The 22,251-nt window shown below is 30.0% G+C and overlaps 1 protein-coding gene and 1 pseudogene across 1 annotated transcript; one reads left to right on the top strand and one right to left on the bottom strand.

Moving 5' to 3' along the window:
- Positions 1 to 2,207: 2,207 nt before the first annotated feature.
- Positions 2,208 to 13,437, bottom strand: LOC145189768 (glycine--tRNA ligase-like). The gene is made up of 16 exons (XM_080066435.2): positions 13,073 to 13,437; positions 12,851 to 12,952; positions 12,458 to 12,557; positions 10,609 to 10,750; positions 10,283 to 10,371; positions 7,823 to 7,899; positions 7,385 to 7,680; positions 7,129 to 7,291; positions 6,747 to 6,911; positions 6,388 to 6,495; positions 6,110 to 6,255; positions 3,899 to 3,987; positions 3,698 to 3,807; positions 3,455 to 3,548; positions 3,047 to 3,237; positions 2,208 to 2,388 (listed from the first exon to the last, which is right to left on the bottom strand). The coding sequence occupies exons 1-16, from the start codon at positions 13,289 to 13,291 to the stop codon at positions 2,278 to 2,280; spliced, it is 2,202 nt and encodes a 733-aa protein (XP_079922561.2). The 5' UTR covers positions 13,292 to 13,437; the 3' UTR covers positions 2,208 to 2,277.
- A 3,063-nt stretch (positions 13,438 to 16,500) lies between these two features.
- LOC149887131 (uncharacterized) lies at positions 16,501 to 18,480 on the top strand (annotated as a pseudogene).
- The last annotated feature ends 3,771 nt before the right edge of the window (positions 18,481 to 22,251 follow it).

Genomic DNA, 22,251 nt, shown 5'->3' on the forward strand with positions numbered 1-22,251 from the left:
ATGGTGTCTATACATTAACATGAAGCAAAGGAAGGAATGGGTGGCACCAGGAGATACGCCAAAGCCCAGAGTCAAGCGTGACCTTCATCCAAAGAAGATCATGATATGTGTTTGGTGGGACTGGGAAGGCATGGTACACTGGAAAATGCTCGATAGGAATGTCACGATCACCAAGGAGCTCTACATAGCCCAGCTACGCCGCGTAAATGAAGCTATTGAACTGAAAAGACCTCATTGACAAGGCCAAACCATACTCATTCACGACAACGCCAGACCCCATGTTGCACAAGTCGTCAAAGCCACACTCCAAGAGCTCGAATGGGAGGTCCTTCAGCATCCGCCGTATTCTCCGGATCTTGCACCCACAGATTACCATCTTTTCTGATCCTGTCGAACCATATGAGGGGCGTTACCTTCGATAATGAAGAGGACCTTAAAAACTGGGTCAATAACTTCTTCGATACTAGACCGGGCGATTTTAGGCGGAAAGGCATCGACAAATTGTTCGAGAGGTGGGAGGAGGTCGTAAACAGCGATGGCGAATACATAATCGATTAATATATTATTATAAGTAAAGATTTCCCTTAAATAAAAGTATTTGATGAAAAAGCTACGAATATATTCCCCAACCCAATATTTTTATTGTAACAGTAAAAACCATGTTTTGATGCAAATGCTTTTAACTGTTGATGAATACTTATCACATGTACTTTTTTTTTCTTCGAACTCTTGTGAGTGTGTTACATACATAACAGGTTTCTGTGTGTTCAGAAAAAGTGAAGAATTTATCATTCCTCTCAGCTTCAAAGCCTTTTTTTGATTTTAAATCTAACCTTTATAAGACCATAAAACATGGTTTGCATAAATATTCAGGATGAACTTTTTAATTGTCTGAGGTTATATCCAGCTTGTAAAAACAAAGAATTGCTTGTTTAAAGATAACAGCAGGTTTTAATTGATAGTGACTACCCTGTTTTATTATGCAGCCACACTTTCTACATGTTTAAATGATTCCTCATGAAGATTCATTATTTATCCAGTAATAAGATAATAGATAGGAATATAAGATTTCTTCTTTTGATGTATCTAGAAAAGGTTGAACATCACTTGTAGAAGGTTCAAGAATATGCAACTAAAGGTATGGTCTTATTATTTTTATTATCATATGTTGTTACTATTAGTAACAACAGCAATAACAAAAATAGTAAGATCATTATAAGTTAAAGTAGCTTCACATGATTGTTTAAAAATGTTTTATCAAAAAGGCTCATTAAAAATACTTTGTATTTCTTTCCAACTTCTGAAATCAATAGTTTTTTATGAACATAACGATGTTTTTAATTCTAATACCTTTAGACAAAACGCGTTTAGATATGGAAAATAAGAAAATTTATAACTAGGTCGTTCGCGAAAAAAAAAAAAAAAAAAAAAAAAGCGAGGCAAATAATACCAACATTTCCGACAAAAATAATACTCTCTGACTTGAGCCTTAAAGTGGGAAGCATAATCTGAGAGTGGGCTGAAAAAAACACCTAAAATCTCTTATTCGAGCTTTTAACTATATCGTAGCAATTTCAATTTAACAAAGAAAATTTGTTTCACTTTACTATATCCATTCTAGTAAACCATACATAGCTCATTGTGCAAAAGCCTAGTTCTAGACGTTAAAGTTTCAACACAGTTAAACTTTTATTAAGCAAAGTTCATAGCTAAAATCAACTTTTTTCAGATTTATCAGCTATTCTTGATTAATTCTTTTTTGTCTTTTATAACGATAAGCTTCAGTAAATGCATAGTTATAATGGGTTTACTAGGGGAAGTATAGTGAAACAAATTTGACGGGTAGAAGTCGGAATATCTTTATCTGGAATTTAGAAAAATCACGGTAACACGCATAGTTTTTGACTAACAAGCGGCACCTTTGATCTATAACACTGCGTTGAACGTCCATCTATTAATACGTACGTCCTTGCATTGATGTAAGAGTCAACACAATAGAGGTACGTACAAAATTTGAACATGTGGTTAATAATTTATCGCCTTCTAGCATTACCGAATAAGTCGATATTTGGTGGATAAATGACACACCAGTCTATTAGCAATATGAAAGATTATCTGCAGACATTAAAGGCCATCTATTAGCAATATGAAAGATTATCTGCAGACATTAAAGGCCATCTGTAATTAGTTAAAAGATCAAGTAAAAATTTGATTCTTCAAATTCATTTTTAAATAATTTTTTTTTATTTAACTACATAACTGTAGAGCTTCTAAAATTTATTTTGTAACAGTTTGCTGACCCTCAAAGAGCCCATATTCTTCAACAACCTTCTTCCAACATCGTTTTCCTTTAACTAAGTCTCTTATTAACTCTCCTACGGAATTTATCTAAAAAAAAAAAGAACAAGAAAAAAATCAGTAATAAAATAGATCATTCATTTTAGGATATTTACGCGGAGAAAATTAAATTAAGCATCAGCGTTTTGATTTTGCGTTAATAACAAATAAAGTACAATTTCCTATATCAGTCTTTTGAAATAAATCGAATTTAAAATATTTTTATATCTAGACCTACAAAGAAAAAGATTTACGATACCTCACGAAGATTATATTATTTTGTTGCAACCCTTGAAGACGTTGCGCAGAATTGTTATTTGATAAAATCAGCTGAACTTATTTTTCAAAAAAAAAAAAAAAATTTTGTATAAATATAAACTTATTCCATAAAATTTTGCTGTTTTAAACGCATAAAGAGTTCTATTTGTATAAACTTCAGAAAATTCGAGATATTTTAAGTCTGATATCGAAATTTGTTTTGTTTATTTTTCATTTTTAACGGAAAAACCCAACGTTGATGTGTATATTAAATCGCGTTAAGTATGAAACACATTTGAGAGATTTTATTGAAAAAATCTAACGGAAAAATACTTTTAAGTTCATCAGAATATTATTATTTTTTAATACAACCAGTCAAAAAAATCAGTATGCGATAAAATTTAAATGAATTATTAGAAAAGGAGATAATGATAACATGAAAAAAATATACTTCAATACGAATCTGCTTCGTGGTATCTCTTTCTCTAAGTGTAACAGTGTTAGGCGTCTGGTTGACCGTATCAAAATCAATAGTTATTCCGTACGGTATAGCTATCTCATCAGTACGAGCATAACGCCGACCTATTGATCCGCTTGAATCATCAACCTTATGGGAAATATCCAATTCGGTCAGCATAGTTGCTAAATCACAAAACGAATATTTGCTATTTAACAGAGAATAAAGAACACTTAACACTTTGAATGAATATTACCGATAAAACTAATTGTTAAAACCCATTAAAACAATAAAACCCCGAGTGTTCTTATGTAAAGCATGATGTCATTTTTTTTGCAACTAAACGCAGCAGAACTGATCTTTTTTAAAAATAAACTCAAGGTTAAGAAAAATGTTACTTACATATCTGTTTGATGAAAGGTTCGAATGCTTCATTCTTGCTTAGTGGAAGTACAGAACATTTTACAGGTGCTAGTAACGGAGGAAGCGATAACCACTATATAAAAAAGTTAATTTTAGATCAAAGCAAGTTGATTAATAGTTATTCCAGATAATGTTTTTATAAACAGATTAGAAAATTATTTTAAACAGATTAGAAAGTTGTTGCAAACAGATTTCTGAAGAATATCTCAGATTTTTACTTACTGTTCTCTGTTCATCACCTTCTCTTACATGAAAATTTTGCTCTAAAACAGCGTACATAATTCTTCCTATTCCAAACGAGGGCTCAACAACGTGGGGTGAAACCTCACGAACTAAAGAAAAAATCTATACATACCTATACTTAAACATACCTATGCATAACTATGAGAAAACTAAACATAGAAATGCAAGCACTTAACCTACCGTGAACTTCTTTCTTGTATCTACGAACTTCTTTCACCATTTCTTTTTTTAAAACGTACTCTTTATCATTCACAGTAAATGAGAATGCACTAAAATATGTAAAATTATTTTAAAAAACAAAACGTAAGCGTAATTATAAACTAAAAGAATAAAAGTAATAAATGAAAAAGAAATAAAAAGATTTTCAATAAAGGAAAATTTATACTGTTCCAAGGAAGTATTAAAGAACAGAATTCATGTATTTGTGTTTTATGTGAGTAGTTTTCTACCATCCTGCTCAAATTTTGAGTATTTGAAAACATGAAAAAGATGAAAGCAATCTTCTAAATCTCTATAATAGGGCTTACTTTGTAAACTTGGTTCAGATTCAAGTAAAAGAACCTTTGCCCATATTTTCACTCTGTATTGAGTCTACAAGTCTAGTACATCTTTCAGATGGTGCAGCATGCCAGCTAAAATTCAGTTGTGGTGGGTTTATTTAGAAAAATTTTTTTAGGTATCAATCCATAGATTTTCTATAGAGTTTAAGTTTGGTGAGTTTGGTCAGAGCACTCTATAACAAAAATATTCGATTGAAACTAATTTTTCTTGTGTGCTTTGGGTAAATGTCTTGCATAGATACCCATGTTAAAGCCATTTTTTACTCAGTGTAGGGTAGCATGGTATTTAGAAGAGTAACTTTGTAGAGATATTTTTGATCTGTTATCCAAAATATAGGCTCAACTCTAGTACAAGAAACAGCCCCAAATATTGATTTTTGTTTATATTTTACAGCCACTAAAATGTATTGGGGCTTGTAATCTGTTTATGGTGGTCTTCTGACATATAGCAGTGTTCTGATGAGCACCACCAGAACTGTAAAGACAAATGCTTATCTCTTTTTGACATTATTTCAAAAGTGACACTCCTAGTGGTTTTAGCTTCCAGGTACAGTACTTTGATCTTGTATAGCAGTTTTTCTCTTTCTTTCTATTTTTTCAAAACTTGACTCAAACTTTAGATCAATAAATGTTTTTCCTTAATGTAATGCTTTTTCCATTTAAAAATGACATTAACGTTTTTCAGAAAAAAGTATTTACTGTTACAGAAATCTGAAAACCAACTGAATCAGTAAATACCAAAACAAAAATCATTTCTAATTATCAATAAACAATTCATAATCAATAACATTTTATAATATAATTGTGAGTTTTTCTCTAATGTAAGATTTATTTGCAAGCAATTTTCATTAAAAAAAAGGTCAATATCTTCCTTAATTTTTATTTTATGTTACCTGAATAAAAACTATAATTTATATTTAGATTTATTGATTCTCTTTATATTATCTGATTTATCTTTCAATTTATTTATTGATAGATTGTTTTAAGCTGATTTATTTACTGGTTCACATATTTTCTAGTTAAGGCTGAGTTTACTTTGTTACTTAGAAAGTTGCAAAACAATATAGACACATATAGAAAGCTTTACTGTTACTATTTATTTCATTGTTGCTGAAAATAGCTATTCTTCTGTGAATAATATTTTACCAGTTCCTTTAGATATTCTAGTAAGAAAAATTAAAAACTCTACATTTTTTCACACACTTAAACTATTTGTACATCAGTAGAGCCTGAAAGAGCTTTGTTTGAAGCCAAACAAAGGATTTCTAAGAATGCTTTCAATTAAATGATGACATCATTTTTCATGTTTTGTCATTTTAAACAAAACTTTCGACATTTTTCTTTACCCATTTTTGTGAAACTAAAAAATATCATCAAGGTTTTAATTTTAAACTGGATCATAGTTTAAACCTTTTTATGAAAAAGTTTATAGATGAAAAATATTTACAGATGATAAAGACAAAGAAGATCCTTGCAATACCTATTTATTAGAATCACCTTAAATATCTCTTGACACTAATTTAGAAACAAAATCTAATGGTTTCAATCCACAAAAAATTCTGAATAGCTACAGCTACACCCAAAAGCAAATAGATATGCTAAATACATTCTTAGAAGAGTGTAGAAAGCCACATTTTCTTTATAGAATACATATCTTTATTGAAAAAAACGACTCAAAATCAATTAGAGATCAAGAGCCTTAAGTTCCACTTTGATCTACTGCTATTACTTTGATTTATCATAACTTGTCAATAAATTAATTTAAATATGATTAAATAAATTTTAAACTGATGCTTTTTAAAACAGAGATGCTAAATAAGTAATAACACACCCATTTTCATTGATGGATGTCTCTAGTTTCTCAATTTCATTGCCAGCCATTTTTGCTACATAGTCTGAAACAATCTTGGCTTCATTTTTGAAAGATTTCCCTACAGCAGATTTTTCAAGGCTGACTTCTACTACATCAACAGAAATCTTAAAATTATGTTAAAGAAGATAAAAAAAAAATAGCAGAAGGCAAAAAACCGAAATTTCATCACAGAATTTAACTTTCTGACTTAACCTTGTAACTTAACTTTGGAGCTTCAACAATATAAGAAAAGATACAGGAGCAGGAAGATCAACCATAGCAACAAGCTTTTCGCCACTTGCATTTGTATGCTGTTGAAGATCAAAGCATGCACGGTCTGCACAACCAACACATTCAACCCAACCCTAAAACCGAATGTGAAAGCACATTAAATTTAATTGATCTTGTATTACTCATTGAAAGGTTACTTGTTAGTTTAAAATCAAACTTTAAAACAAAATTTTATTCATAACTACAAAAATTTTTATTCAGCAACAAAAATCAAGAGTTAAAAAAAATATATGAATTTTATGCCATATATAAATAAACATATGTTACAAAGGATATATATGCTATATGAACAATTTTAATGAAAGAGATTTAAGTAATTTTTTACATAAGATGTTTTAAGCTCACAATCCCAACAATCACAAGCATAATGCGCCATTTCATTTGCCATATGCTGTCTAAAGCGCATTTTGTTTGGATCAACACCAATCTTCAACATAAAGCTTTGAATACGAGCAAGAAAGTACCCCATTGCTGTGTTAAAAATGATTCCCTAAACAAAATAGTTCTTACAGAAACTTGCATTAGCTAAAAGTTTAAAGAAGCCCGTTAAACTTTTTAGTAACTCAAGAAATTCAATTAGTGAAAAGGGATTAAAAAAAAATATGATGATCATTTTGTATAAAGATCAACATTATATTTACACATACAATTTAATTTTGTACTTTTGAATTTCATACTAGATATTTTTATACAGTTAAGAACATTACTTTTTCAAGTGCTTCTTTTAAAGACATTTTTAGTGCTGGTTCACCAGCCATTTGCACATCACGTGGGTACAACATGCATACTGTATCTTGAACATCAGAAAACTTTGATATTTCTTTGTTTTCTGGATCAACAAAATACTCAATTTCAGCCATAATAAATTCCCTACAAAAGATGGGGAGATATTTTTGAAACAAATATTTTAACAAAAATTCTCTTAAAGAAATTTTTAGCAATTGTGTTAACTTATAAACTTACCTGACCCTAAGTAAGCCTGCACGTGGTGCAATTTCATTTCTAAATCCACAACCAATTTGTGCACCTCCAAATGGTAATCTGCCATTATTATAATCTAGAAGTCTCTTAAAGTTAAGAAAGATTCCTTGGGCTGTCTCAGGTCTCATAAAACCAGCCAGTGTTCCACTGGGTCCAATTGATGTGCCAAACATGAGGTTAAAATCTTGTGGATCATGTAAATCATTATTTGTTCCAGGTGCTTTGCATTCATACTTTTGAATAAGCTCCCAAAGTTCATCTTTCTTAAAGTTGTCAATCTAATTAAATGTGGAAAATTATTTTATAGAATTCTTATCATTTTGTAATAAAAATATCTGTATAAAATATTTAATATCATTTAATATTATAAAATAAGTAATGACTAAGAAATAATATCATTTCATATTATAAAATAAGTACCTGACTAAGCACTAACTTGTATTCTTCTTTTTTCTCTTCTGTAAGCTTTTTGCTCTTAATTAGACTTTCAAGATGACCTTTAAATATAAAAAAACTACAATTACCAAAAATAAATTAACAAAGAGAAACACAAGAAAACTAAAAAAAAAAGTAATAAAGTTCAAAAATTAAAACAAAGAGCCTATGAAGAAATTTGTTTGCCTTTTCACCCAGCAGTTTGATTGCACACAGTTTGTTTGCAATCAAATACGTTAGGTGAAAAAGGTAAATTTTGTTTTTAAACAAAAAATATTTTATACAAAAAGGTTAATAACACTTTGAAAACAAAAACTGACTTACATAAAATTTTGAAAGAAAAACTGAATTTAAGTTTAAAATTGATATGCTGTAATACAAAAGCTTTCTAATAGATAAAACTATAGATCTCCATAACATGTATGTGCTCACCACAGAATCAAATTTTAAAGAAAGAATCAACTTGATTATCTTTATCTAACACTGATAAAGATATTTAAAGCTAGTTTTTATGCACACAAAAAAGCAAGTGGAAATTACTTGCATTCTGTTGGAGAACTTTAGTATTTATTCAAAACTAAAGCTTTATTTTTTTAATCTTTATACAAAATCTATATACAAAAAGTAAGAACTTTAAAAAGAGTCTGAAGTTAAATTACATGCATATATACAGTACTTTGAATAAGTTTTAGCCCACTTATTAAAACTCATACTTTTTTAACATATTTTGAATAATAGCTACTGAATATTTTTTTATATAAAGCAATATCTTTTTTAAACAATACTAAACACTATTTTAACAAACAAAAGCAACATTTATCAAAATTTTAAATAGTTTGTTGTATTTAGATATCTAAAGTGTTTATTTTTATTATATGCTGATCTGAACCCAATTGTATCAGTTTGTTTTTAGTTTGCTCTTGCATTTTTGTTTATTAAATGCTGTGAATACTTCATATTAGATGATACTACAGTTTACAAAGATATATCATAGATATTGTGTTTAATATTATTTTTTGTTTTTCTAAGACCAAAACTTATTCTAGTGAAAGTTTTCTTTTGTTTGTTTGTATTATTATGTTTATTGTTATTAAAGTGCTAAAATGGGTAAAATTCCACTACTGGAACGTAAAAAAATTATCGTTCTTCATGAAGAAGGTTATTCTCAACAACAAATTGTCCAGAAAACAAAATATTCAAGAACAGCAATTAGAGAAATTATAAAAAAATTTAAAACCATGGGATCTCTTGAGGATAAAACTTGAAGTGGAAGACCTCTAAAGCTTACAAAACATGACATGAAGTATTTTAAAAATATGTCTCTGCAAAATTTGAAAAAAGCCTCCAGTGAACTAGCCCAACACATTCAAGCTGCAACTGGGACCAACATTTCCTCATCTTGCATTTGACAACATTTGCTAAAAGCTGGGTTAAGAGGGTGTGTTGCAGTTCGAAAGCCTTTATTATGTTTTGGAAATAAAGAAAAAAGACTTAAATAAGCAAATCAGCATGATAGTTGTTAAACCATGAACTATACACAGATGAATTAAAATTTGAATTGTTTGGTAGCAGAAGATGACAGTATGTAAGAAGGGTTGGAGAGGCTTATCGCCCTGATTGTCTACATCCACCAATCAACATGGGAGAGGTTCTGTTCTAGTTTGGGGTTGTATTTCATCATCTGGAGTAGGTGATTTAATCAGAATTGATGGCAAACTGACAGGAGAACAGCATAAAGAAATTTTAAGACATCATGCAATACCATCTGGAACTAGACTAAGTGGTTATAATTTCATTCTACAGCAACACAATGATCCCAAATATTGTTCCCGAGTGGCCAAAAAATATTTACAGGACATGTGAAGAGGGAGTTCTCGAAGTAATGAACTGGCCTCCTCAAAGTCCAGATTTGAACATTATTAAACATGTTTGGGATTATTTGGATAAAATAAAGGCTGAATATAACCCCAAAAATGTCAAAAAATGTTTCAGAATATTAAAAAGAGAGTGGGCCAATATTCCACAAAATTTAATCAAAAATAATATGAATCAATCCCAGGAGATTTGCTTCTGTGTTCAATGCAAAAGTTGGACATACGAAGTTTTGTTTTTTCTTTTTGTATCATATTTTAGTAAGTTATTTCTATATACTTTTGTTTGTAATATATGTCTATAAACCTAATTTTTTTTCCTTCATAAGTCCTTCATATTTTTACAATAAAATCAAAAATAATTATAAAATTATGGTGGGCTAAAACTTATTCACAGTACTGTGTGTGTTTATATATATATATATATATATATATATATATATATATATATATATATATATATATATATATATATATATATATATATATATATATATATATATATATATATAACACACACAGTACTGTGTATATAAAAGTAAAATGAAAACTGAAAACCATAATAAACTTTAACCTTCAAGTAGATGATCAGCTCGATAACAGTCACCAGTTTTTATGTCACGGACCATGACATCAGTAAATCTATCAACATGCCCTGATGCCCTACACATTTAAATTAGCTGAGATGTTAAAATCATAAGCAGATAGCAATTTAAATTATATCATGGCAAATTCTGTTTGTGAAGAACCATGCATATCCATAAAAGACTTTCATAGGAAAAAAAGTTGACTTAAACGGTTGTATAAAAAATTATGTTAAAGATAAGGTTAGTTAATGTGCTTTGCTAACCAAAAAATAAAATGCTTTAAGAAAAATTTAGTAAAAACTAGGTGATTTACTTTAGTACTTGTATTGGTGTCAATTGAGTACAACGGACTTCAAGAAACTGCTCTTCAAGAACAAAATGTGATCGCCATATTGCTAACAGGTTATTTTCCATTGCACATCCCATTGGGCCAAAATCATAAAGGCCAGCAACACCTGAATTATTTTAGTTTAGTAAGTAAATTTTTTCCATTAATTAGAGCACTTGAATTAATTTGAAGAAAACAGTCAGTTAAACAGGAAGTTTATTTTGGATATATTTGGATAAATACTTTTAAAGTAATTTTGCTCTATAATACTTAGAAAAATGTAATGCTTTCACATAGTACTTTGCAATCTCAAAAATTGTAAAATCAACAATTGACAAATTAAAAAAAGTGATGCATTTTCAATATAATATCTGTCTGGATATACACACACACACAAACACACACACACACACAAATAAACACACACACACACATATACACACACATACAGGGTGTGACAGCGAGTTGCAAAGAACATTTTTCAGAATGAATTTTTAAAGCATTAAAATATATATTTATGGAATATTAATAAAAGAAAAGTTGAAGATATATGCTTTTCCCACCTTAACATTCAATTAGGTATCCTTTTTTTTGATCACTGCCTTAAGCCTAGGGTGGAAGGACTGGTAGGTGCTGATTATATAGTCCTTTGACATTGAGTTCAAAACACAGGTAATAGATGACTTTAGTAAATTGACAGTTGACATTGAGCCTATTTGCAAGTCAATTACAGTCTTCATACTGAAGGGGATTCAGGTCAAGACTGGATGGCAGCCAAAAGTGTTTGAGCCAGAAATTAGCAATTTGTGCTGAAGATATTGTTGGGTTTTTCTGGACCCATGACAAGGCGCATTTTCTTTTTGAAAGATGTAATTGTCTTCCAGGAATGTCTTCTTCAGCTATGGAACCACATAATGTTTTAGTAAGCTGATATCAACATAAGAGGTAATTTTTTCTTTCTCTTTGATATTGATTGGTGGATATTTCTCTCCATTAGAAGTGATGATTCCTAGCATCATGACAGACTGAAAATGCTTGGTGTGACACACAGGTTGTACTCTGTCACCTTTCTGTACTTTGAACCTGTCTTTTCACCTATTGATCACACAGTCAAGACTAAAAAGTTTCTCATCTAAGAGAATCTAGACTGTTGACAAAGTATGGCTTTTCAGCTGATTCAGAAGCTTCTTTGATCACCCCAATGTTTTTAGTCAAATGTTTGCATGTAGGTAGGCCACACTGACATTTCTAAGTGTTTTTAGAGTCCTTCTAACTGTCCTCCCATCAACATTGAACAATTTTGCTGTCTTTCTGATGGACATATTAGAATTCTTTTCAACATGCTTTTTAAGCTTTCCAGTGTAATTTTTATCAGCTTTTTTGTTTACTAGAAAAGGCATTTGGGCTCTCTCAGCACTGTTACATTTTCTCACTTTGTAAAATGTAGTTTTAGACAGTCCAGAAATAGGAATCACTTGATTTACAGGCAAACCCTCATGAATTAATTTAAAACTTCAGTTCTTTTGGCTTCCATTATAAAACTTTTAACTTACGTATTTTTATTCACAATTTTATTCAAATCTAAGATGTTCATTCAACATTAACCAACAAAAACAAATTTTTGAAGTTATTTTATTTACACCACGAAACCTGTCCAAAAATTAGTACATGAATTACTGTTGCACCCTGTATATATACTTTTTATCATATATATATATATATATATATATATATATATATATATATATATATATATATATATATATATATATATATATATATATATATATATATATATATATATATATATATATACATTACTAGAATATAATACCTCCATATATCTCAAAAGCAGGGGCATAAAAAAAACGTCTTTTTAGCAAATCTTCACACCTTCCCCTATCAAAAGTATCTGGAGGATCTAAGAGTAATTCCTATAAAAAAAGTCACAAAGAGACCTAAGAAAAACTTTTGCTCCTACTATTGTTCTACTTCTTTACCATAGTATCGATGAGCATAAAAAGGTTGCTTCTTAAACAAAATTTTTGTGTATGTCAACAGTGACTATCAATGAAGTATAAAAATTTATATATTGAAAGAAAAAAGTTTTCTAAAGTATTTTAAAATACTATAATTAAGATGCAATAAAATAACAAATAAAAATGGCGATTGATTACTGAAATAAAATTATTACTGTCTTAATTATAAAAAAAAACTCATGTCCCACCTTTTGCTCAAGTACCCTTTTGCGTGCTTTGAGTTCCTTAACAGCTAAATCAATATCAACAGTTGGTGCACCATCACTTTTTAGTTTTTTTACCAAGTCACCCTATAATAGTTTTTAAGCCAAGCTATTTTGGTACCAGTAAAAGGTTTGTTAAAATAGATAACTTCAGTTAGAAAAATAGATCACTGGATGAGTTAGTCAAAAGGTAATGCAATCCCATACCTGTTCTTTTACTGATGCCCGGCACTGACTTATTTCCAATTCTAGATCTGGCATGATGATTGTGTTGTTTATTTGTAATAAATTATTTGAAGCTCTTCCTAAACCGATAAGTGATGATTGATTATGCGCATAAAATTGATGACCTTTGCAGCAAGCAAATTTTTGGTTCAATAAATATCTTGCCTTTAAAACTAATGACCTCGATCTACTTATCAACATAAAAAATAATGTAAAGAATAATATCCTAAAGTACACAAGGCAGCATGATGGCAATATTTCATCGTTTTTCAGTCTTAGATTTTGAACCCCCTCCACTTCCCTAAACAACTCGCATATACATGTGGCACCTTTTTTAAAATATGGCATCCCCAATTTCAGAAAAAAACTTTAGATCTAAAGTTCTTTATTTGACATGATTTCAATAACTTAAGGATTTCAATTTATGAAAAGGTAAAGTTTGTAAAGCTCGCTAAAAATTCTCTAGTTTCAATCAAAGTACCACCATGTATTTTTGATCTTCTATAACGACTGTGAATGGAAGTGACAATAAAATTTTGATAACAATGTCACCGCAAAATCCAAAAGTTCTATGCATTAGGCAAGAGATGTAGCATTTAAGTTGATGCCTTTAGGTATGAACTAATTAAGTTACAACTAGTTCAAGCACCAATTGATAGAAGCATTAGAATGCGTAACCTTATAAATGGATATATTGTGCTCTATTTGTATAGAAATTTTACGAATTTTTGAATAATTAACTTTTTATGGGCAATTGTTGCCATACGGCAATAAAAGATAAAAGACAAAGTTCAAAGCCTGGTCTTTAATATTTCCCCATGGAAGACTAATTTTGCAAAATGACAACGATTATTTTTAGGAAATTATGACGTTAGGAAATAAAATTCATTTTTTTCTTGACCCTTCACTTTTCTGAAAATATTAATAAATTTTTATTTTAGTGTATTTTATAATTCGGCCCATAAAGAGATAATTTGTATAAAATTTGTACAAAGTCCGTCAGAATCGGAATTTCTTTATTTAACACTTTAACTGCCGCATATACAGCCGGCGGCCAACAACAACTTATTTTGATACGCCGCTCCACGTTTTAATACGGTTTGTGCCACACGCCGATGCGTTCGTTTGTTTACAAATGCACGTGCATGGTTAACGTGTACTACAGTCAAATTTTAGATTTGTTGAATTGTTTTTATTCATACGTGTAAAAGGTGTTAAGAAGGTACGTACAACTTTTAAATTATACATGTTGTCAGTGTAGAATTATTATAAATGCTAAAAATAATGATTTATATTTTTTTTCTAACGTGTGTAAATAAACAAACTGAACAGTTTGTGGATTTACACCTGGTCTGTTTTTAGAGTGAAACTTTTTTTTTTACTTTTACATTAGATTTAAAAAATTAATTTTAATTAATCCTAAAATGAATCCTATATATATACAGTATCGGACAAAACATGGTGGACAAACTCAAATTTAGAACAAAAGTTGATGAAAAACTAAAAAAACTAGTAAAAAAATTGAACATATTATTTTTTATGTAGTTTATTATGTTGTTAACAAAACTTAAAACTTTTGAATCATACTAAAAATCACTAAAAAAGTTTTAAAACACATTTTCTTAACAAACTACATTTTTCTTTGGAGAAAACAAGGTGGACATTCAAAAAATCGACTGAAAATTCAAAAAAAATTCAAAATTTAAGTAATTAATTTTAAAAAAAACTTCAAAAATTAACCTAATATTTGGTAGGACCTCCTTTACTTTTAATTACTGCTCTCATTCTTCGAGGCATAGACTCAATTAATGAGTCAGCAATTCTCATATCAATCTCTCGCCAGGCCTTCTCGATTTGTTCAAATAATTCCTCACTGGTCTTCACATTTGCACGCTCCATCTTTTTGTCAATTATTTCCCACAAATTTTCTATGGGATTCAAGTCAGGGCTTTGTGCAAGCCACTCGCTTATGGTGATATTCTTGTCCTTGAACCATTGTTTTACAATTTTCGACGTATGTTTGGGATCATTGTCCTGTTGAAAAATCCATTTAAGGGGCATCTCCCATTCAGCATGTGGTAACATAACATCTTCCATTATATCTTTGTAAACAAAGCGGTCCATAATTCCATTAATTTTGTGAATAGGACCAGTTCCTAGTTCTGAGAAACATCCCCAAACCATAGCAGGCGTTCCATGGTTAACACTCTTCTTGGTATACTTAGTATTGAATCTGGTGTTCTTTAGTCTCCAGACTCGCTTCTTGCCGTCGCTTCCAAAAAGGTTATATTTTGATTCATCACTAAAAAGTTGTTTTTCCACTTAGCTTTCTATTTTTAAAAGAAGTTGTGGTTTTTTGGCAGGCATTCGAGAAAACAATTTTGCTTCGTTAGCTCTTCGTCGCACAGTGCGATTAGAGATTTGTAGTTCAAGTTTTTCGGTTAATTTTGTGGATGACAAAAATGGATCTTTTTTAAGCTCTTTAACAATTATTCGATCTAGCCTTTGCACAGTGGGCCAGTAGGTGGACAAAATGGGAAAAATTTTAGTTGTCTAATCTTGAAAACCTATTTAATTTTAGTATCTACATATATTAGGAGAAATCTATTGATAATTTATTTATATTAAATCCCTTAGTTACCAGGACTCTAAGCATTTGAATATTGAGATAAAGTAAAAAAAAAAAAATAAAATATAAATAAGTAATTAACGGTGACATCAACTTTGTGTTATATTTCAATTACATCTACGTTTTTGAAACAAAAAATTAGTACATGTTATTCTAGAGTATTTAGAGATAAGAAAAACCAATGTGTGAAATAAATTTGTCATAGCATGTTATCTCAGTTATACTTTGAAAATCACAGATTAAAAAAAAAAATTTCTTAAGAAACTTATTTTTTGCCGCACAATAACTTATAACTATCACAATTTGCCATGTGTTGTCTTATATTTATTTGAGCTATATGATGCTTCAATCGAGTTTTAATTGATTGCTCGTCCCCTTAAATCACCGTTCAGATTTTATGTATGTTTTAACTTGGTTGCTATGGTACTAAATTTTGCATAGCAACAACTCATTTTTACATTAACGTTGTTTTAACAGTATTTTACTTGCGCTAAATACACAATATTGGGGGTATGTATTAAAATGAGATTCACAATTCTTATGAGGTTAACTTTTTTTGGTTACTATGGATACCTTACTTTGCATAACATAGCAACAACATATTTTCGGTAGTTGTTAGTAATTTAATTACTAACACTGACAGTAATTTAACTACTTTTAATTTTAATTACTAACACTTGTAGTAACTTAATTACTAACAAGTATTAGTAGTTCAGGCGGCATATATATTATAACATTTTACTTTTAAATACAAAATACTTGTTACAATAATTATTTAGATATGGTTTTGTTAAACTTAGACATTCATAATTTTCTCCAAAAAAACAATCTTCGTATTTCAAAACAAAATATTACTGAAGATATATTAAAATTTATTCAGCCAAAATTTGCTGATTTTAAAGACGTTGATTTTAGACATGCTGTTCAACGATTTGTTTACTTGTATAAAAAAAAGTGGAAATCTGCAAACTATACTGTCAAAAATTTTGAAAAGAAGTTTGTGAACTGGCTTAATGAATATTTAATTGTCAGAAAAAAAGACAATGAACCAACTGCAAGTAGACGTGGTCGAAAACCAGTTGCATTTGATAATAGTTCTAATAAAACTAAAAAACGGCGTGTATCTTGTTTAATTGAATCTCATTCATCCAATGAATTATTTTTTGCTGCTAATAAAAAATTTAGAGATGAATCTATTGTTATTGCTGCCAAGAATGTTTTAAATATATCAAATACAGATAAAGCAACTAAATATTCAGCAGACGAAGCACTGGCTTTAATAATTGATGCAAGTCTGACAAAAGCTTCCTATCAATTGATTAGAAGCGGAGCCTTGGAGAAAGAATATAACATCTACCCCGCTTACAATGATGTCAGAGATGCAAAATTGAAATTTTATCCTGCAAACATAACAGTGGAGGACTATTCAGCTTCAGTTCCTTTAAAAGATTTAATGACTCATACTTTGCAAAGAATCTGTGCAGTTCAGGAACCTGTGCTAAGGCACTTGATATTGAACGACAAAGCAATAAAAACAATGACACTAACGTGTAAGGCTGGTTTTGATGGTGCTACTGGCCAAAGCATTTATAAACAAGTTTTATCAGAACCCGACATTAACAGAGATTTAAAGCGTGAAGAATCATTATTTATTACTTGTCTTGTCCCATTGGATTTGACTGGATTTAACAACAGCAACGAAAAGGTGCCTATTTGGAGAAATCAAAAGTCGTCCTCCACAGCCTATTGTAGACCCATAAAATTTGCATACAAAATGGAATCCAAGGAATCTGTGATTGAAGAAGATCAGTACATTTAAAGTGAGATAGAAAGCTTGGGTATGATTTTATTAGAGGTTTGCGGATCTTCTATTGAAGTGAATTGTATTATTGAACTTACAATGATTGATGGGAAGGTTCAAACAATATTATCTGAAAAAAATAACTCATACCAATGCTGTTCAGTGTGTGGTGTCTCTCCAAAAAATATGAATAGTCTTGATATCCTTAATATAGATTATACTAACAGAGAGTTCAAATATGGTCTTTCCAGTCTTCATGCATGGATTCGATTTTTTGAGATGTTATTGCACATTGCATATAAAAAAGAAACAAGAAAGTGGCAAGCAAGATCTAAAGAACACAAAGAAAAGGCATCTGTAGCTAAACAAAAGATTCAGACTGATTTTATGAACAAAATGGGACTTGTTGTTGATTTCCCTAAAAGTGGTGGTTCTGGAACAAGTAATGATGGCAATACCTCAAGGCGTGCTTTTGCAGCATATGAACAAACAGCTGAAATTCTGGGTATTGACCAAAACCTTATACTCAGATTTTACATTATCTTGGTAACGCTCTCTTCAGGATATGAAATAGACTGCTTAAAGTTCAAGGATTATTGTTTTGACACTTTTAGACTATATGTGTCCCTTTATCCATGGTATTACATGGCTCAATCAGTTCACAAAGTATTGATACATGGACATGACATAATTAAAAGCCTTGCATTACCCATCGGACTTATGTCAGAGGAAGCTCAAAAGGCTAGAAATAAAGACTTTAAATCTTATCGCGAAAATTTCAGCCGAAAAACATCCAGAAAAGCAACAAATACTGATCTTATCAATAGACTCCTAGTTTCCAGTGATCCTGTTATTTCATCATTGCGTAAATCAACATCACACCAAACAAATCATAAAGCATTTCCTTCAGATGTTTTACAATTACTTAAACAATCTTCAAACGATATTATTGTTTTATAATTTTTTGATGTAATTTAAAATTGATAACGTTTTCTTGCACTATTTTTTGCTGTTATTATTCCTAAAACATTATTTACCTAAATACTCAATTTTTATTCAATATAGGTGGGTCAAAAATCCGATAAGATATTCAAATATCAATTTACCACTTTGTAACTGAGGAAAGTATCCGGTAACTAAGCACTATAAGTATCCATAACAACTAAATTTAAAAAATTATCACTTTTGTAAGAAGTGTGATCTCATATTGGTACTCATGCCAAATTTAGTGAATATAGCACTTATAAAATATCTGCAGATAACAAAAGTAGGTTGTTGCTAAGCAAAATAAAGGTATCCATAGCAACGAAATAAAAAAATATTACCTTCATAAAAAGCGCAGTCATCATATTAGCACTCATACTAATTTTAGTGAATATAGCTCTAATATTAAATTAGTTATGAATTTTGTCCAGTAAAAGTGCATTCTGGCCCACTGTGCTTTGTGATGTTTTTCTTTGACGTCTGCCCCGATGGTTTGTTTTATAGCAGTCACGAGATCCAAATGATTTGACAGTTTTGCTTACAGTCGATTTAGCTATATTATATTTTCTACAAATTTCAGCTTGACGTTTTCCGCTTTTAAAATCTTTAATAATATTTTCACGTTAAACACTTCTTAATTTGTCGTAAGCCATTTTAAGTTGCAATTTACGCCATATATCACGAGTTAAATCTATTTTTAGTTTAATTGAAAAAATAATTGGCCAGACGTTCCAAAATCTATTTTATTATTTTAGCAATGTTATGATAAAAGTGAAAACAAAAGAATACGGTAAATTGAATAAAAACAATGAAATCTTATAAAAAAAAGCTTCGTTTTGATTTGTCCACCTTGTCCCAGGAAAAATGTAGTTTGTTGAGAAAAATGTGTTATAAATTTTTTTTGTGATTCTTAGTATGATTCAAACGTTTTAAACTTTTTTAAGAACATAATAAACTATTTAAAAATTAATATGTACAATTGTTTTTCTAGTTCTTTTTAGTTTTTGATTAACTTTTGTTCTAAATTTGAGTTTGTCCACCATGTTTTGACCGATACTGTATATACAAAAACAATGTTGTACCTTCAATAATGTCAAGGAACAGGTTTCAATCTCTTTTGCAATTTTGACATTTTGCTGATAATGAAAACCCAGAGGCAGCAAATAATCCTCTTCACAAATTTGCTTTATTAATTTCCCACTTAAATTTAAAATACAAAAATGTAATGCAGCCAGGCAAAATAGTTGCAGTACACGAAAGTATGATACCATTTCGTGGCCGATTTAGACAATACGTACTTGGAAAACGTTACAAATATGGCATTAAATTTTTTAAAATGTAGGATGTGTATCATAGAGGATACACATACTAGTTTTCCTTTTATGAAGGCAAAAATGAACAGAATGGAGAATCTCTTTCCACAAATATCGTTCTTAGTCTCTATGAGAATTATCTAGATCAAGGAAGAATTGCTGTTAGCTTCAACTTTTATACAAGAATTTCTCTTGCCTAAAAACTTTTAAAAAGAAAAACTCATTCTGAGGGAACCCTAAAAAAAAAACAGAAAGAATTTACCAAAGGATATCGTTACAAAGAAATTAATATTAGGAGATATAGTAGGAAAAGAAAATGAAGATGGAATCGTTGTATCAAAATGTAAGGATAAACGAGAAGTGTTGATTTTGTCAACATATCACAGATTGGATAAAGTAAGTACGGGTAAACTGAGCAGAAAACGTGAGGATATCAAAAAGCCAAAATGTATAATGTAGGAAAAGCAGGAATTAATTTTTCTGATCAAATGTCTGCATATTCTTCACCTGTGCAAAAATCTCTTAGATGGTACAATAAAGTTGTAGTTGAATTATTGAAGGAAACATCAATAGTCAGTGCATTAATCATGTGTAAAATTATTTATATTGCTATAAAAAATTGACGGAGGAGCGAGGATGTAAAGAAGCAGCAAAATTGGCCTAACGTGTAACCACTTATTGTATTACATATCCTGATAAGCCTTTTTATTTTGTATTGTATGCTTTCCCAGCCATTTTTGAATTTTTTTAGATATTTGAAGTGTTTAGAGATTTTTAGATATTTGAAATGTTTAGAGCTGTTTATTAATCTTTGAATAATTAACCTTTAAAATTTGATGAAAATTTCATTTGTATTACATATATCTTCCTCACTGTGGCGCCAAATCAAAAATACACAAGTTTTTATATATGCCGAATAGTTTATATAGATTACATTTTCCATCAGCAAAAAACAGTCAGCGTACAATTAAGTTTCAAGCCTTCAAATTCAAATTTCTGCCGGTGTAGCGTTTTTAATTTACTGCCATTAAAATTTTACTGCGCAGCAAAATTCCAACGTAAAAATTTTACTGCGCAGTAAAATTTCAACGTTGGAATTTTACTGCTATCGTTATTTTTTTACTGACTTTTTAATATACAGTTTCTGGCGTTTATTTTTTTGGCGTTTTCAAGATGTACAAAAATATTAACTTTCATGATATCAGGAAATACTTGAATGACAAAAAGTTTCCTGAAGAAGTAAATGAGAGAGGAAAAAAGGCAAACTTTAAAAGGCAATGTAAAAACTTTGCAATTATAGACAACAAATTGATGTATTGCAAAAAAAATATTGGCATGGTAAGAAAAACTTTTTAACTAACTCAAAATTTCAAAAAGTATTTTAACATTTAAAACATTTTTTAGTTCTAATTATTGTTTTTATTTAAATGTCTAAAAACAAAATTTTGTTTCTTGAAGTTGATTGTGGTAATAGATCGAGAAGAGCAACTAAACATAGTTAAAGAAGTTCATGAGGGTCTTGGAACTTCAGAGAAAGCTGTTGCATTAGCCGGTCACCTTGGTATTAATGCTGTTAAAAAGCAAATATCTTCAAGATTTTTTTGGCATTCAATAGTGGAGGATATCACAAAGCATATAAATCAATGTGAGCGATGCCAGAAATCCTCCAACAGAAGTCTTAAAGTATCTCCTGCTTTAAAACCTGTTAAAGTGGAACAACAAGTAATGACGCAAGTTGGTGTGGATTTAATTCAATTACCTGAATTGAATGGATTCAAATTTGTGATTGTTCTTATTGATTATTTTTCTAAATGGACTTGAACCTCTGAGAAACAAAACAGCAGTATCAGTAGCATCCTTTCTCTATAAGGTTATATGCAGACATGGTTGTTTTAAAATACAAATCAATGACCAAGGTCGGGAGTTTGTAAACTCTGTATCCATTGCATTACATGACATGACAGGTACTCAGCAGCATGTTACCTCGGCTTACCATCCACAAGCCAATGGCCTTGTAGAGAGACAGAACCAAACAATTAAGAAAGCAATCATTAAGGTCTTAAATGAAAATGTTCAAAATTGGGTGTCAGTTTTAGATGGAATCCTTTTTGCTCTACGTGTTAAAGTGCATGATTCAATAAGGTACTCACCATTTTTCCTTATGTATAACCGACAACCCTGCCTTCCAATCGATGTAAAATACATAGATAGACTCAATGATGATGAATATAATCCTGTATATGATAAAGAGGTTTTACAAAAAGCTTTAGAAATGAAAAGAGGAATTGAAGAAAAAGCCATGAAAAATATTGTTTGTTCACAAAAGAAACAAAAAATTGACTATGACAGAAAGCATGCAACAGCACCAAAGTATTGTGTTGGTCAGAAAGTACTTTTAAGAAATCTTAAAAGAAATGATAGGAAAGGTGCAAAA

This window comes from Hydra viridissima, unplaced genomic scaffold (assembly GCF_058129835.1).
Source record: "Hydra viridissima isolate aposymbiotic clone 2 unplaced genomic scaffold, HvirCarnegie_v1 scaffold_6, whole genome shotgun sequence".
Classification (NCBI taxonomy): Eukaryota; Metazoa; Cnidaria; class Hydrozoa; order Anthoathecata; family Hydridae; genus Hydra; species Hydra viridissima.